The sequence below is a fragment of the Corvus moneduloides genome, chromosome 2 (genome assembly GCF_009650955.1).
Source record: "Corvus moneduloides isolate bCorMon1 chromosome 2, bCorMon1.pri, whole genome shotgun sequence".
NCBI lineage: Eukaryota > Metazoa > Chordata > Aves > Passeriformes > Corvidae > Corvus > Corvus moneduloides.
The window spans coordinates 122,593,078-122,609,094 of record NC_045477.1 but is presented as its reverse complement, the minus strand read 5'-3'; the positions used below and the strand labels follow the sequence as shown (position 1 = coordinate 122,609,094).

The window sequence follows — 16,017 nt, the reverse complement described above, 5'->3', positions numbered from 1 at the left end:
GGCGGAGCGGGGCGGAGCGGGGCGGAGCGGGGCGGAGCGGGGCGGAGCGGATCGGAGCGGAACGGAGCGGGGCGGAGCGGATCGGAGCGGGGCGGAGCGGGGCGGAGCGGGGCGGAGCGGGGCGGAGCGGAACGGATCGGAGCGGAACGGAGCGGGGCGGAGCGGGGCGGAGCGGGGCGGAGCGGATCGGAGCGGGGCGGAGCGGGGCGGAGCGGATCGGAGCGGAACGGATCGGAGCGGAACGGAGCGGGGCGGAGCGGATCGGAGCGGGGCGGAGCGGGGCGGGGCCGGGAGCGTGCGGGCCCAGCGCAGCCCGGCCGGGGGAGCCGCGGCCGCTGCGGGCCCGAGCGGAGCCGGCGCTGCCTCTCGGGCCATGCGGGGCCGCGCGCCGCTCCGCTCGCTCCTGCTGCTCCTCCTGCTGCTGCTGCTGCTGCTGCTGTTCCTGCTGGGCTCGGCGCGGGCCACGGCCGCAGGTGGGTGCGGGGCCCGGGGGCGGATGCCGGCTTGGGGGCGATGCGGGGTCCGAGGGTTGCGGGGCCCGGGTGGCTGCGGGCTCGGAGTATTTGCGGGTTTGGTGCGTGCGGGGTTTGTGTGGCCGCGCGGTGCCCGGGGCCGGTGGCTCCTGCGCCTTCACCCCCGGGTTTCCGGGCTCCGAGGCGGCCGCAGCCCCTGGGGCCGGGCCGGGGATGGGTCGGGTCTGTCCCGGGTCTGTCCTGCCCAGCCCGGGGATGCTGCTCCCAAAACCCCGCTGTGGGCTGGGCTGGCCCGGCTGCGGCTGGAAGCCGGGTCAGGCTGCAGGGGGACCCACCCGGTGTTCGTGGTGTGGCTGAGGTTTGTGAGGTGGCACCGGTTCATTCATTAAAGGCCGTCTAAATGTGTGGATGGACGCAAGTCTGGATTTAGGCTTGGTGGAAATGCTTTGCCGTAGCGGGGAGGTTTGCTCTGCAGGCTGAGTCTGTGCTAGGGCTCAGTGACCTTCAGGTGTGCCCCAGGGGAGCCCCTCTGCTCTGGAGCCAGGCTGGCAGAGCTGGGGGTGCTCAGCTGGGGAAGAGAAGGATCCAGGGAGAGCTCAGAGCCCCTTGCAGGGCCTAAAGGGGCTCCAGGAGAGCTGCAGAGGGACTGGGGACAAGGGCTGGAGGGCCAGGAGCCAGGGAATGGCTTCCCAGTGCCAGAGGGCAGGGCTGGATGGGAGATTGGGCAGGAATTGTTCCCTGGGAGGGTGGGCAGGCCCTGGCACAGGGTGCCCAGAGCAGCTGGGGCTGCCCCTGGATCCCTGGCAGTGCCCAAGGCCAGGCTGGACATTGGGGCTGGGAGCAGCCTGGGACAGTGGGAGGTGTCCCTGCCCATGGCAGGGGTGGCACTGGATGGGCTTTAAGGTCCCTCCCAACCCAAACCATTCCGTGATTGAATGAGGTGTGCACAGAACGTGGTGCTCACTCAGGCACTTGGGTTCTCCGTGAGTTCAGCATGTCCCATGTCCCGGTGGTGGCCAAGGTTTGGCTGGCCAGCCTGGCACTGGTGAGCCCTGTGGGGCTCTCTGGCTGTTCCAGACCTGCTTGACGGGACTGAGGCAAACCAGGGCAGGGCCTCCTGCAGTCAGCATTGCCCAGTTTCATCCTATCCGCAGCCATGGGACTTCCCAGGGAACTCTTGGAAAAACAGAATCCCAGAATGGTTTGGGAGGGACCTTATAGCTCCTCTCATTCCACCCCCTGCCATGGACAGGAACCTTCCACTATCCCAGGTTACAAGATGAGAAGCTACTTTGGTGCACTAGAGCAGAAAAGGCCACACCAAATTGCCCAAACCACAGATTTCTTTTTTGCCCATGTAGCAGAATGGTTGTTTGGGGCTGATACAGGGGAAGGGATCGGGAATCCCTGAGGAGCAACAGGAGCTGGGACACCGGTAGGTCACCCAAGCCGAGCTGCTTTCACTGGCTGTGACTTGTGGCTTCACACTCTGTTATGTGAAAGCTCTGTCTTGCGGTATGAAATGTCAGGAAGTCTCTGCAGCAGGAAAAAACAATCTGAGCCTTCTTAGGCTGCTGCTCTGAAAGAAACAGAGAAACAGTGAAAACCCCTTCCAGGCAGAAAGGAAGGATGGGACCTCTCTGCCTTCCCTGCCTGAGGGAGTTTGGGTTTCCGAGGATGCTTGGATCTGTGGGTGCTCTGTTAGGAGTGTTCATTTGGTTGTTTTGGGTCATGCAAACTGGAGATCGGTAGGAAGTTGAGTGTGAGATTTCAGCAGTTGCAGTTACTGCCGTGTGAGGGAGGGATCTGACAGAAATTCAGATTTCCCTTGGTGTGTTGTGAAAGCAGCTCCTCAGCCTCGTGGCACCCTCGTGTTCAGCTGCAGAGACAGAGGGCTGATAAGCCCTGCAGTGTCTTTGATAAGATCTGCAGTGTTTTGATGCTGGCAGGGTAAATGATGCATTTCTGAATGCAAAATAATTAGTGTGCAGTCATGGGATCCCAGACTGGGCTGGGTTGGAAGGGACCTTAAAGCCCACCCAGTGCCACCCCTGCCATGGGCAGCGACACCTCCCACTGTCCCAGGCTGCTCCAAGCCCCACTGTCCAGCCTGGCCTTGGGCACTGCCAGGGATCCAGGGGCAGCCCCAGCTGCTCTGGGCACCCTGTGCCAGGGCCTGCCCACCCTCATAAGGAGGAATTCCTTCCCTACATCTCATCTCACCTCACCCTGTGTTTCATTGCTGTTTTCTTTATTTATTTTTATTTTTATATTTATTCTGTTTTATTTATTTTTAAGTGTGATGGGATTTGCTGCCTCTGCTGGTTTGTTCTGAGAGGTTCCTGGGATTCTGTAGAATGAGTGTGTGTCAGATGTCTGAGGGCACAGATGGTGTGAGATACCTCACCACGTGCCAGACCAGCACTGAGAGTGCAAGACAGAATCCGTGTGACTGCAAAGTGAAAACTTCTCATGAATGAAGAGAAGGCTCCTTAGGGGCCTTCAAAATACCTTCGAGTATGAATGGTTTAGGAAGCTGTAAGGAATCTCCAGCAGATTTGCAAAGCTGAATGAGCCACTTGTGGCCTAAGGCAATGTGTTTGTTCTGAGAGCACTGCTCAAGAGCTGAGGCTAAGAAATTATTAACAGGCGTAATTAAACCTCTGAGAGAAACACAGACTGGCTTGGGTTGGGAAGGATGCTTAAGGTCACCCTGTTCCACCCCGTGCCGTGGGCAGGGACACCTTCCACTGTCCCAGGGAGCTCCAACCTGGCCTTGGATACTTCCAGGAATGAGGCAGCCGCAGCTTTTCTTGGAAAGCTCGAACTCAACTCATTATTTGGTGTTTTGGACTTAAGGTTTAATGCAGCTTGATGTAGAAATCAAAAACCCCAAACTTTTTAATATGACCCCAAATTCCCAGGGAAACCTGGGCCAGAATTTGACTCAAGTGCTTGATATTCTGATCTCATCAATGTAAAAATTAACAAACTGTGTCTTAGGAGACTCTGTTCTTCAGAACAAAAAATGAACTGATGTGATATGGGATATCTTGTCATGGTTGTCTTTGTCAGGCCAGGCGGGATGGGGCTTGGTCCCTGGAAGGTGTCCCTGCCCATGGCAGGGGTGGCACTGGGTGATCTGAGAGTCTTTTCCAACCCATTGATTCTGTGATTCTCATGGTGTGAGGGAATCACTCCACAAAAGCACATCAAGTGCAGAAGGAAAACCTTCCTCCCTCTTGGCACAGGCCCCAGTGAAGCTCTGCCCATCAGGGCAGATCCCTGGAGGTTCCAGGATGTGTCTGGAGAGAGCCCTGAGCAGAAAGGGCTGCTGGAGCTGGCCCTGCTTGGAGCCTTGGCCTTGTCCTCCAGAGCTTTTGGTTCTCCTGCTGTTCCTCCCTGCCTCCAGCTCCCCTCTCCTCCAGTTCCTCCCTCCCTTCTCCTCAGCCATTCTTCCTCTCCACTGCCCCCATTTCCCTCCTGGCCTTTGCCTGTGGCTTGGCTTCCTCCCTCCCTCCATGTCATGGGTGAGTCTGTCCCTTTCTGGCCACGTTCCAGCCCCAGCAGCTTCCTCCTCCTTCTGCCTGGGCTCTCAGGGCTGTGGTTTTTCTGTTATTCAGAGGCAACTCTTCCCTCTTGGTTTGCACCGTCACCTCCTTCCCGGGAGCTCGAGGCCGATTGTGGCCCCTGTGCCCAGCCCGGGGCTCCTGGAGTAACTCCGTTTGGGGGCCATCCCCACACACAGAGCTTCTGCCCTTTCCTGCCTCGTGAAATCGCTTCCAAAGTTGGCAGAACGTGAGGTTTGGGAGGGGATGTGGCACTACGTGGTCCTGAAGGGTTTTTTCCAGCTGGCTCCTGGAAAGTTTCACCAGAGTGACCTCAGCATTCTCAGTTAGCAGGAGGCAGGTGGGTGGGAGAAGTGCTCTGGGTTGTGCACAGAGGCAAATGTGAGGTGCAGAGGATTGCAACAGATAAGCTGCTGTAATCACCAGTGGTCAGAGAAGGGTCTGGAAAACTTGTCCTGTGAGGAGCAGTCTGGAGCAAAGGAGGCTTGGGGGGACCTCACTGCTCCCCACAAGTCCCTGCCAGGAGGGGCAGTGAGGGGGGGTCGGGCTCTGCTGCCGTGTGCCAAGGGAAAGGAGGAGAGGAAATGGCCTCAAATGGCACCAGGGGAGGCTCAGGGTGGAGATTGGAAACAATTTTTCCCTGCCAGAGTGGTGAGGCCTTGGGATGAGCTGCCCAGGGAGTGCTGGAGTCACTGTCTCTGGGAGTGCTCAGGAGGAGTCTGGATGTGGCCCTTGGGGACAGGCTTTGGGGTGCTGCTGGTGCTGCTGGGGTGGCACTGGGTGATCCTGAAGGGCTCTCCCAGCCCTGGTGATTCTGGAATTCTGGGACCTTCATTTATGGCTTCATGGTTGGTTGGGTGGGGTTTATGGTTTTTTGGTGGACTTGGTACTTGGAGCTTTATGTTCCCTATGGAATGAATCGAAACAGGAAGTTGGAATTCATGGATACAGAGAATTCCACACTGGTTGGGGTTGGGAGGGACCTCAAAGCCCATCCAGTGCCACCCCTGCCATGGCAGGGACACCTCCCACTGTCCCAGGCTGCTCCAAGCCCCAATGTCCAGCCTGGCCTTGGGCACTGCCAGGGATCCAGGCGCAGCCACAGCTGCTCTGGGCAATTTTTCCCAGGCCCTCACTGCTTGAATGTGCCAGAGCTCCTGGAAACAGGAGGAGGAGGAGGAGGGGGAATGGTTTTACCTGCAAAGCAGTGAAAATGTAATGTATGGTGATGGAATTTGGAGACTGAAATTTGGTTACTGTGCACTTGAATGTTTCAATAATTATTTTTATTCCTCTTCTTCCTTTAGAACCCTCTCCCCATTTACCAGCACCAAAAGATGTGGAGGTTTATTCCTACAACTTCCAGAGTTTGTTGAGGTGGTCTCCTGTTCCAGTGGAGAATAGCTCGGTGTTATACACAGCCCATTACAGAACGTGAGTAAACAGCTCTAAAACCAACTCATTTTGTTCTAATCCAGGATAACAACTGGTTTTAAAAACCCCAAACCCCTGAAAATGAATAAGCACAGAATGAAAGAACGTTTTTTATCACAGATGTTTTTATGCATCTCCAAGAGCAGCTCCTGGTGACTGACATCCCTTAGCCTGTGATGTGTCCTCTGAGCTGAGGAGAGATTGAAGCCCTGAGCACACCCAGAAATGTTGCACAGTTCTCTGAATAATTTTAGCCTTTCCTGATTCTCTCTGGCCAATTTAAATTTCCCCAGATCCCGAGGGGATGGAGGAGCTGGGAGGGCTCTGGGGTTAAACCCGTGTGAAGCCACAGTTTTGTAACACGTGCTTATCTTACCAAAACTGAGTGGGAGGGGGGCGTTCCAGGTTTATTTAACTGGTTTATTTGTGTTTGTTCTGCTCTGCAGAGGGTTCTATGAGGAGTGGAGTGAGATGGGCTGTACCCAGACCCCCCAGACCCAGTGCGAGTTCCCCCCGCAGATCCGGAGGCGGCGCTGGACGATCCTGCTGCGCGTGAGGGCCGAGCTGGGCCCCCTCACCTCGGCCTGGGTGCACACACCTCCCTTCGTGGCAGAGAGGAACAGTGGGTGCTCTTTGGGATGTCAGCCTCTCTCAGAGGGGATTTCTTTGGGAAAAAACGTGTTGCCTGTGTAGGCTTCCTTGGCTCTGTTGTGTGGAGCCCCAGTGAGAGGGTTGAGGTGTTCTGTCCACAAAGGCTCCAAGGCCTCCCCAGGGTTTGGTTCTGCTCTGCTCTCTCAGGTGTCACCAGGGAAACCCCTGAGCCTCCTGGGGTGCTTGAGCCTTCAAAGAGCTACAATGTTCTTTTGCTGGAGGGTTTTCCATGCTCTCATTTCCCCACTTAGCTCTGCCCACACACACACGCACAAGCCCTTGGGTTTGTGGCAGTCTGAGGCAAAACCTGCTCTTTCTGCTGGACAGCTCCCTTTTCTGATAAGGATAAATTGCCCTGAGAAATATAAATTGTCCTGGTAAATATAAATGGTTCAGATAAGTATAAACTGTCTACACTACAATGTAGAAGTGTCAAGGCCACACTTTAAATCACAGAATGGTTTGGGTTGGGAGGGACCTTAAAGCTCATCCAGGGCCACCCCTGCCTTGGCAGGGACACCTCCCACTGTCCCAGGCTGCTCCAAGCCCCAGTGTCCAGCCTGGCCTTGGGCACTGCCAGGGATGGGGAGTCCACAACCCCTCTGCTGTGAACAAGTGTGGTGGTGTTGTTCTAAGATCTGCTCTTTGCCTTGCTATGCTTGGTTTTATGATTAGAAAAAAGTCAATGTTCAGGTTAAAAAGTAGCTTTGAAATGGGAACTAAGCAGAGGAAGGGATTTGTGGACTCTTCAGTTTGTGATCTCCCAGACCTACTGAGGGGCAGTGATGGTCCAGGCTCCAGAGTCTGATACTTCCCTGGTTCTAAATCCTGGATTTTCTCTGGCAGCAGAGTGAGGAAATGCCTGAATCCTGCACTGAACACTGGTGTGTCCACAGCCTGTGGTGCAGGATTGGGAGTGAGATCCTCTGGGGGATGGGACAGCACCGAGCTGATGGAAATGTGGGACAAAGCAGAGGCTTGGGGTAGGAGAGGAGGAACATTCCGGGGTAATTATTGTGTCACTCCCGTGGAAATCAGTTCCCAAATACCAATCCATGGGCTCCTCCTTTGGTGTTTGGATCAGAGTCACTGGATTTGAGGCATGATGAGGAAGAATTGGTGCACACAATGAGTTATTTTTGCTGTTAATGAGCACTTCTGGCAGTGCCCTATTGGTATTTTTCATGATTTACACCTTGGAGCACTTCACAAAAGGAGGTCAGCATGTTTATCATAAGGGACACGTGGAGACATCAAAGCAAGGAGGGGAGAACTCATTATTCCTCTTCCGATCTAGGGATCAAACAGTGGGGTTTTAGGGAGCATGTGTGGCAGGCTGATCAAAGGAAAAGAAAAGATAACAATTTTATGGCCAGTAACTGCAGATGAACTCAGACACTTCTGAGCATTAACTGTTGGTTAATATTGACTGAATTTCCAGGGAAAGATAAGCAAGTATTGCAAGCGCATTAAGGAGAAGGGGAAATGTTTTCCCTTTCTTGAGCAAAAGCTGTCGATGTTTGGGGTGTGTGCTGAGAGTGTCCAGGGCAGGGAAGGGAGCTGGGAAGGGGCTGGAGCCCCAGGAGCGGCTGAGGGAGCTGGGAAAGGGGCTCAGGCTGGAGCAAAGGAGGCTCAGGGGGGACCTTGTGGCTCTGCACAAGTCCCTGACAGGAGGGGGCAGCCGGGGGGGGTCGGGCTCTGCTGCCAGGGAACAGGGACAGGAGGAGAGGGAACGGCCTCAGGCTGGGCCAGGGCAGGCTCAGGGTGGACAGCAGCAGGAATTTCCCCATGGAAAGGGAGCTCAGGCCTTGGCAGGGGCTGCCCAGGGAGGTTTGGAGTGCCCATCCCTGGAGGTGTCCCAGGAAGGGCTGGAGGTGGCACTCAGTGCTCTGGGCTGGGGACAAGGTGGGCATGGGGCACAGCTGGGCCTGGCTGGGCTGGGAGGGCTTTTCCAGCCTCAGGGATCCCAGGATGGGTGGAGCTGGAGGCAGTTGTGCACTGCAGCGTTTCCCTGCCCTCTCTGGTTTTTTTCAGCCTTGCTGGGCCCCCCCAAGGTGAACAGTGTGAGTGTCAGCCCTGACTCGCTGTTCGTCAGCGTCAGCCCCTCGTTCACCCCTGAAACCGAGGACATTCTCCACTATCACGTGTCCTACTGGGAGAACACAACAAGTCCTACAGAAGAAGTAAGAATCCTCTCTGATGTGTTCTTTGTGCCTGGGGACTGAGGGGTGTGAGTCAGTGCCTCTTGGCAGGACAGCAGCTGGGGGCAGAGAATCTGTGTTTTGGTCCAGTGAGCGTCATCATGGGGAGTTGTGGGAGAAGGGTTCATCTGGCCTTGGCACAAGCACTGCTGCTCTACCAAACTTAGAAACTTCTTTCCTCTGTATGGAAAGGGATTAAATCCCTCTGCAGATCCAGGGAGAGAAGTGGTGGCAAAGGTGACTTTTGATTTCAGAGTTTTTTCAGGCAATTTGGAAAACACTGTAATCTCTCTCCTCCTTTGCTGTGCTGTCAGCTGCAGGAGCAGCTGCTGGGGCGTGATAGGCCTGGTTCCAGGGCAGGGAGAGCAGGAGTTGTTAGGAACATGCTGGGATGAGGTGGTCCTGTTCATCCTGAGGCTCAGAGGTTTTGGGATCATCGTGTGCTCCTGCTGCTGCCTGGGGCCCTGAGGAACTATGCTTGGACAGGCCAGAGATGCAGGGGAGGTATTAAGTCAGACTTAAAAAAAAAAGAGGAAGAAGCTTCCAAATGACGTGAATCTGAAGTCAAACATTTCGAAAACAGAAGCAAAAAAATTTGTTTCTTTAAAACCCCCTTTTGCTTCAAAGTCCTTGGTAAATCGCCTCCACTTCCTTCCTGCCTTGCACCAACATGTGTTTTTCTCACACACAGAATACCCGTCAGCTGAGAGCCAGGAGAGGTGTCAAACTGGTTTCATTTTCCCCTCCCCTCCCCTGGGTTTTGCTCCCTGCCTGAGCTGCTGCAGAAGCTGCATCAAAACTCCCAGGAAAACTGAAATATTCCACAGCTTCTGTTACTTGGGAAAGCTGGTTGAGGAAAAATAAAATTTGAGCTTCTTGAATGAGCAACTTAAATGGGGGGAGGGATATTTGTGTTGAAAACTGGTCTGGTTTTTACAGTAACACCTTTTTGTGTGCGTGTGTGTCCGTTCAACAGAAGCTAAGTGAAAGCAAGACACTATTCCAGATTGGAAATCTAAAGGAATCAACACTTTATTGCTTCAGCATTCAAGTGCAGTTGGAGATCTACTCGGGTCACTTCTTGGAAGGACAGCAGAGTGCCCCAGAGTGTCACAGAACTGCCCTCAGTGGTATGGAATGGGAATGTTATTTTTGTACCAAGTGGGATGGGATAGGACACGAGTCCTGGATCAGCTGAGCTGGTCCCTTCCACACCCAGCCTGTCAGGAATGCTGGGAGCACCATGGGGAGTTCACACTTGGCATTAGTGGCAAAATAATCAGGAATTTTCAGCCAGGGATGGAGGGTCTGTGTGGTACTCGGCCCCTTCTCTTTTCCTTCATAATCCTGCTGTAAAACAGGATAAAGGAATTTGGGCCCTTCTGGAATCCAAGATGATCTGAGGGCTGGAGCCAGGCTGGGAGAGCTGGGGGTGCTCACCTGGAGCAGAGAAGGATCCAGACAGAACTCAGAGCCCCTTGCAGGGCCTAAAGGGGCTCCAGGAGAGCTGCAGAGGGACTGGGGACAAGGCATGGAGGGCCAGGAGCCAGGGAATGGCTTCCCAGTGCCACAGGGCAGGGCTGGATGGGAGATTGGGCAGGAATTGTTCCCTGGGAGGGTGGGCAGGCCCTGGCACAGGGTGCCCAGAGCAGCTGGGGCTGCCCCTGGATCCCTGGCAGTGCCCAAGGCCAGGCTGGACATTGGGGCTTGGAGCAGCCTGGGCCAGTGGGAGGTGTCCCTGCCATGGCAGCGGTGGCACTGGATGGGCTTTAAGGTCCCTTCCTGCCCAAACCAGTCCATGATTCCATAAATATGAACCTGCCGTATGTGGTTGGATTTTTTTTCTTTCTTTTCCAGAGGCAACCCGAGCTGGAAAGATCATCCTCCTGTTTGTCATGGGGTTAGTCATTCTAAATCTGGTGGCAACTGGATTGCTGTTTCTGTGGAAACACCACCAAAAAATCAAACATTGGTCTCAGCCACCTCTGCAAATCCCATCACACTTCGAGGAGGTACGTGGGGACCTTGGGGTTTCTCCTGTAAAAGAGAAACTTGGGGGAAACATCACCCAAAGGAGCTGTTGCTGAGCAGCAATGGAGATAAGCAAGTGATGTCTCAAAACTGTGGCTTTTCTGATTGTAATCTCCCCCTTCTTTCCTCTTTTGCTGAACTGAAGGGTCTTTCCTGTGCCCTGGGACACAAACCTGGCTGTGCTTTCCTGGAAAAGCCTGAGCCTGACTGATCCTGTTGCTGTTCCTCTTTCTTTGCTCCTCTCAGGCCTCAAACTGGGCCTCAGTGGGAGCAAAGAGGTTTTGTGGAACAAGGACTGGAGCCAGGTCTGAGCAGGAATCAGATACGAAAAAGTAAACCTGGATTAGTTTTAATTAACAAGCCCTGATTATTGGTTTTGATGCCTCAGGCTGATCTCAGGGGGACGTTCCTGGGCATTTCCTCTTTTGTTTCAGCAGGATTCAGATGAAAAACTCATCCCAGGGCATTTTCCTGCTGGTAGCTCAGACATTTCTGTGCTCAACCACGAGGTTTCAGTCCTGCTCTTCTTCCCCTTTCGGTCCTTACACAAGGAGCAGCCCTTAAGCAAAGCTTTGATTTCAAAGTTCTTATTCTGCAAAAGATTCTGGGTTTTTTAAAGCTTTTATTTGTGAGCAGCTCTTGGAGGTGGATTTATTTTGTCTCCCTCTGAGCACTGTGGGAGTCCTATGGTTTTGGGAGTGGATTTCCAGCTTTTTGTAGCCATGGGGATGAATGAACCCAGAGTAAAGAATTTCCTGTCTTCGTGCTGCCTCAGCTGACATTTCACAGGGGTCACTTGTCAAGTGAAGTGTGTCTCATTTAGGGGAAAAATCCGTGTACATTGTGTTAAAATGGTAAAAAAATCCTTGTGCAGGGTATTGAAAGAATTTTTTAAAATCCTTGTACAGTGTATTAAAGTAGTAAAAAAACCCCCTCCCTGTAAGTATATTAAAATAGTAAAATATCCTTGTACAGTGTATTAAAGTAGTAAAAAAAAACCTCTCCCTGTATGTTAAAATAGTAAAATATCCTTGTACAGGGTATTAAAATATTAGAAAAATCTTTGTACAGGGTATTAAAACAGTAAAAAAAAAATCCTTGTAGAGGGTATTAATATAGTAAAAAAAAAGTCCTTGTAGAGGCTATTAAAATAGTAAAAAAATCCTTGTGCAGGGTATTAAAATAACAAATAAAAAATCCTTGTGCAGGGTATTAAAATAGTAAAAAAAATCTTTGTGCAGGGTATTGAAAGAGTAAAAAAAAAAATTGTACAGGGTATCAATAATAATAATAAAAATCCTTGTACAGGGTATTAAAACAATAAGAACCTCCTTGTACAGGGTATTAAAATAGTAAAAGAAATGTGTAGGGTGTTAAAATAATTTTAAAATTCTTGTAGAAGGTATTATTATAATAATTAAAAAATAAGTGTGCAGGGTATTAAAAGAGTAAAGAAATCCTTGAAAGTGTATTAAAATAGTAAAATATCCTTGTACAGAGTATTAAAATAGTAAAAAATCTTACAGGGTATTAAAAATAATTTTAAAATCCTTGTACAGGGTATTGAAGTAATAAAAAACTCCTTGTACATGGTGTTGAAATAGTAAAAAAATACTCCTTCTACAGGGTATTAATATAGTAAAAAATTCTTGTATAGTGTGTTAAAATAGTAAAAATAATATCCATGTACAGGGTATTAAAATAGTAAAAAAATCTGTGCAGGGTATTAAAATAATTAAAAAATAATTGTTCAGGGCATTAAAAGAGTTAAAAAATCTTTGTAAGTGTATTAAAATAATAGAAAAATCCTTGTACAGGTTGCTAGAATAATTTAAACTCTAATTGTACAGGGTACTAAAACAATCTTTAAAAAGTTGTGCCGGGTATTCAAGTAGTAAAACAATCCTTGTACAGGGCTTTAAAATGGTAAACAATTCCTTGTACTTTAAAAAAGAATTGTCCAGGGTATGAAAATAAATAATAAATACATTTTTTTTAAATGATTTGCAGGGTATTAAAGTGGTGCAGCATTTCATGTGCAGGACCTGCAAGCACTGGGCTCATCCTGGAGGCACAGGATGAGTCTGGACCATGGACGTGCAGCCCCAGTGCGTCCCCTGCCCAGCAGCGAGCCTGGCCTGGGGCAGGGCTCTGCTCAGGGCCGGAGGGAAAGAAGGGAAGTGGCAGAATGGATCCAAAGCGGATTTCTGGAAGGGAGCAGCCAGGCCGGGGCCTCTGCTGGCAGCCCCCACTGGGGAATGCCCCGTCACCGAGGCAGCCTGGGGGAACTCCGGTGGCTGGGCAGGACAGCCCTGGGCTTCCCTCACCCCAGCAGGCTCTGAGCTCTCAGGCTCTGTTACAGGGAGCAGAAAGGCCAAGCTGAGGTTTGCTCGTGTCTGCAGCTGGCTGAAGTGGATCTGTTTGGGGTTTTGGAAGAATAATCCCGTGGCTCATTAGCCCTGCTGTGAGTGCAGAGAAAGTGGGGCCTTAATTGAAGTTCACCCTGATTTGTCTCACTTTTCTAAAGCTCCTTGCTTTGATTACTGTCTTTTATTTGATTTATTGCCCTTGGCAAGGTGCTGAGTTAATTTTGGAGGGAAGGGGAGCACAGGGGGAGTCGAGGGAAGCCGTAAGTGCCAGGGCAGAATGTCAGGGGGGATTGCTGGTGACAGAGGAAGCTGCAGCTGCCACGTGCCTGGCACTGATCGCACCAGGACCTTGGATCCCATTTGCTCCATCACTCACTTGATGGGTTCCTGCAGCTGGAGGATCTCCCAGCTTGGAGATCAGGGAGTGGTTTGTTATTAACTCAAAGGAATTTCCTTGAACTGACGTGGAAAGATTGGGCAAAATTTATTACAAAAAAAACTCCCAAACACCCAACCAGGAACTGCAGCTGCTTTAACTCACTTGAAGGCATGTTAGAATAATTTATTTCTTTTCCCCCCACAGAAATAATGCATTTTTAACCTTCTCCTTGTTTAGTGCAGTTTCAAGGAAGCCCAGGATGGAATATCCAGGGAGCTCCTCCTGCTGTGGATTCTGGGCTGGAGCACCTTGTTGGCTCTGGAATTTCTAACAGGGACTTGATCTGGTGTTTTCTGGTTCTTTTCCAGTTCCTGAGGGACCCTGCCTTGGCTGGCTTGGAGGAGCTGCACAGTCCTGCTGAGGGTGAGCCCCAGGCTATTGAGGTTGGAGAAGGAGGTGGCCCGGAGAGTGAGGGTCCACCACCCCACCCCCAGGGACAGGGAAGCCACTGAAGGACCAGCCCAGTGAGTGTCACCTGCTCCAGGACTATCCAGAAGCTGCTCCTGTGGTGTGGCTGCTGGCAGGACAATCCTGAATCCCCTGGGATGTGCTCCAGGGGCTTCTGCCGAGCTCCCCCTGCTCCTCACTCTGCCAAAGGCACTGGGAAGAGGGAACGTGGAAGGGAAAGGAAAGGAACACTAAACTGCCTGAAGACAGGTGGATAAAAGGGGTGAATTCCCACCCCAGGCTGGAAGTTTGGAGGAATAACAGCACTTTATTGATTAGGATAACCTGGGATTTTTCAGGGAGTGAAGAGTTGGAATGTGAATTCCACTCCTACTGGTTTTGTTTTTGTTGGCAACAATACTCCATTATACCCACCCCAGTCTGCTCTCCTGAATCATTTTAAGTGCAGGACAAACTAAAATTTGTGAGTACTCTCCTCAGGATGAACCTGTGCCAAGAACCGCTCCCAGAGAGGCCTGCTTGTCTCTGCCTCCTCCCACCCACCCTCCTGGAAGCATTAATCTGCTCCTGGAGCCAGGCCAGGGCCCTGCACACCACAAAGGACCTGTAATTAATTCTGCTCTGAGGTTTTACAGCGTGTATCAGTCACTGTCAGACACTAAAACTTCTTGTGGACCACCACCAGAAGAAAAGTTGCCTGAGAGTTCTGGTTTTAGTGCCTTAAAGTAGAAGAGCCCAAGTTAAACACATCAGCCCCTGTGGGGTCTGCAAAGTGTCCAATAAAGCACAAAGAACAAGTGAACCTCTTCTTCACTAAAAAGATGGGGTTGTTTGATTTTTTTTTTCTGGGTTTGATATGAATTGTTTAAAAAAACCAACACGGAATGGTTTTTTTCTTTGGAAGTGCCTGGTTGGGAGTGCCCTGGCAGAGCTGAGCTCTGTCTCAGCCTTTCCAGGAACCCCCAGGCCAGCAGCTGCCAACAGCTTCATCAGGTGCTTCCTTGTAGACTGGATCTAATCCCTTGGGATTAAACAAGCTGCTGACACAGGGAGCTTCAGGAAGCCTGACTCATGTGGGAACTGTCACGTCAGCACCAGCTCTGCTTTCATCACCCACACTCTGAGGCTGGGCTGTGAGCAAAGGGGGACCCACAGCTCACAGAAGGGACAACCTCATGCACACAGAGGACAGAAATAAGGTTAAAACACCTCCTGGAATATCTGTATGTATTCCTGAATAAACCCTACTCTGCACTCGTGTCAGGGCTTGTGTTGTTAAATACTTTTAAACAAACAATTAAAAAGCATTTACTGGGAGTAACTGCAGGGTTGTTGTCACTGAGCCCTCCCTGTCCCCTTGGCTTGTGCTGGAGCTGCTAGAGGTGTAAAAGTGCCCTCTGGCACTGGGAAGCCATTCCCTGGCTCCTGTCCCCCCATCCCTTGTCCCCAGTCCCTCTGCAGCTCTCCTGGAGCCCCTTTAGGCCCTGCAGGGAGAAGCTGGAGAAGCTCCCTGGAGCTTCTCCTCTCTAGGTGAGCACTCCCAGCTCTGCCAGCCTGGCTTGTGTGTTCAAGTTCCAAGTGCAGGTACAAGATCCTGGCACTGGGATTAGTTACAGGGATTAGTTACAGGCCACACTCCTTCCTGACTTTCCCAACAAACATTCCCCAGCTCCTGGGCAAGAAACCTGACAGGCCTGAAGCCAAACCTGGCTTTACTGCGTGGTGCAAGCCTTGTGCAAAGGTGAGTTCCTGTACAACTACCCCGTGAATTCACTGTTCTGAGCACCTAAGACCACTTTTATTGCAGCTCTCTGGAATTCCAGCCAGTGAGCAGCCCGTGGCTCCTGTGGGATGAGGCCACTCCAGCCAGGGCACAAGGGCAGCTCCAGACTTGGCCCCATCTCCTGCCCCTGGAGCAGTTCCCAGCAGGAGCAGGTGATGACAAACAGTTTCCAGTCAGCAGCACAGCATTTCCACTCAGCACTCCGAGACCCCTGAGGCAGCAGCTTTGAGATGGGGAAGTTGTAAAAGCCTTGGGACCTGGGGGATAGTCAAATGCTGTGAAAACCAGAGAGACCTCACAAGAAGGACTCAGCCACAGCAAATGGATCCACAGGAACACTCCAGGGATATGAAACAGCCTTGGCCTCACTTTCTGTTTCACTCCACTGAGATGAAATTGAATTTCAATAGCTCATTAATGGAAAGAGCCATAAAATTTAAGAGATAAATACATTTTAACCGGGGCAATAGCAGCCCTAAAGCTGGCTATGAGTCACTCCTAGAATTTATTGAACCTTAAAATTATTACAAGGTAGGACTGTGAACAATAAATCCATCCATATCCCACTTCCTTTTAAGCAGAGAGGGAACAGGTCAGGAAAAGTCACTTACCAGCAAACAGCTTCCCCTGCAGCCAATGACACTTGCCTGAGCAGCAAG

General features: G+C 51.5%; 1 protein-coding gene across 1 annotated transcript; it reads left to right on the top strand.

Moving 5' to 3' along the window:
• Positions 1-313: 313 nt before the first annotated feature.
• On the top strand, positions 314-14,896 carry IFNGR2 (interferon gamma receptor 2). Its single transcript, XM_032101248.1, is given in 8 exon segments — positions 314-473; positions 5,350-5,476; positions 5,923-6,098; positions 8,162-8,310; positions 9,305-9,458; positions 10,186-10,340; positions 13,476-13,591; positions 13,593-14,896. Coding segments are annotated over 8 exon segments (1,020 nt in total). The 5' UTR covers positions 314-373; the 3' UTR covers positions 13,636-14,896.
• Positions 14,897-16,017: the final 1,121 nt, after the last annotated feature.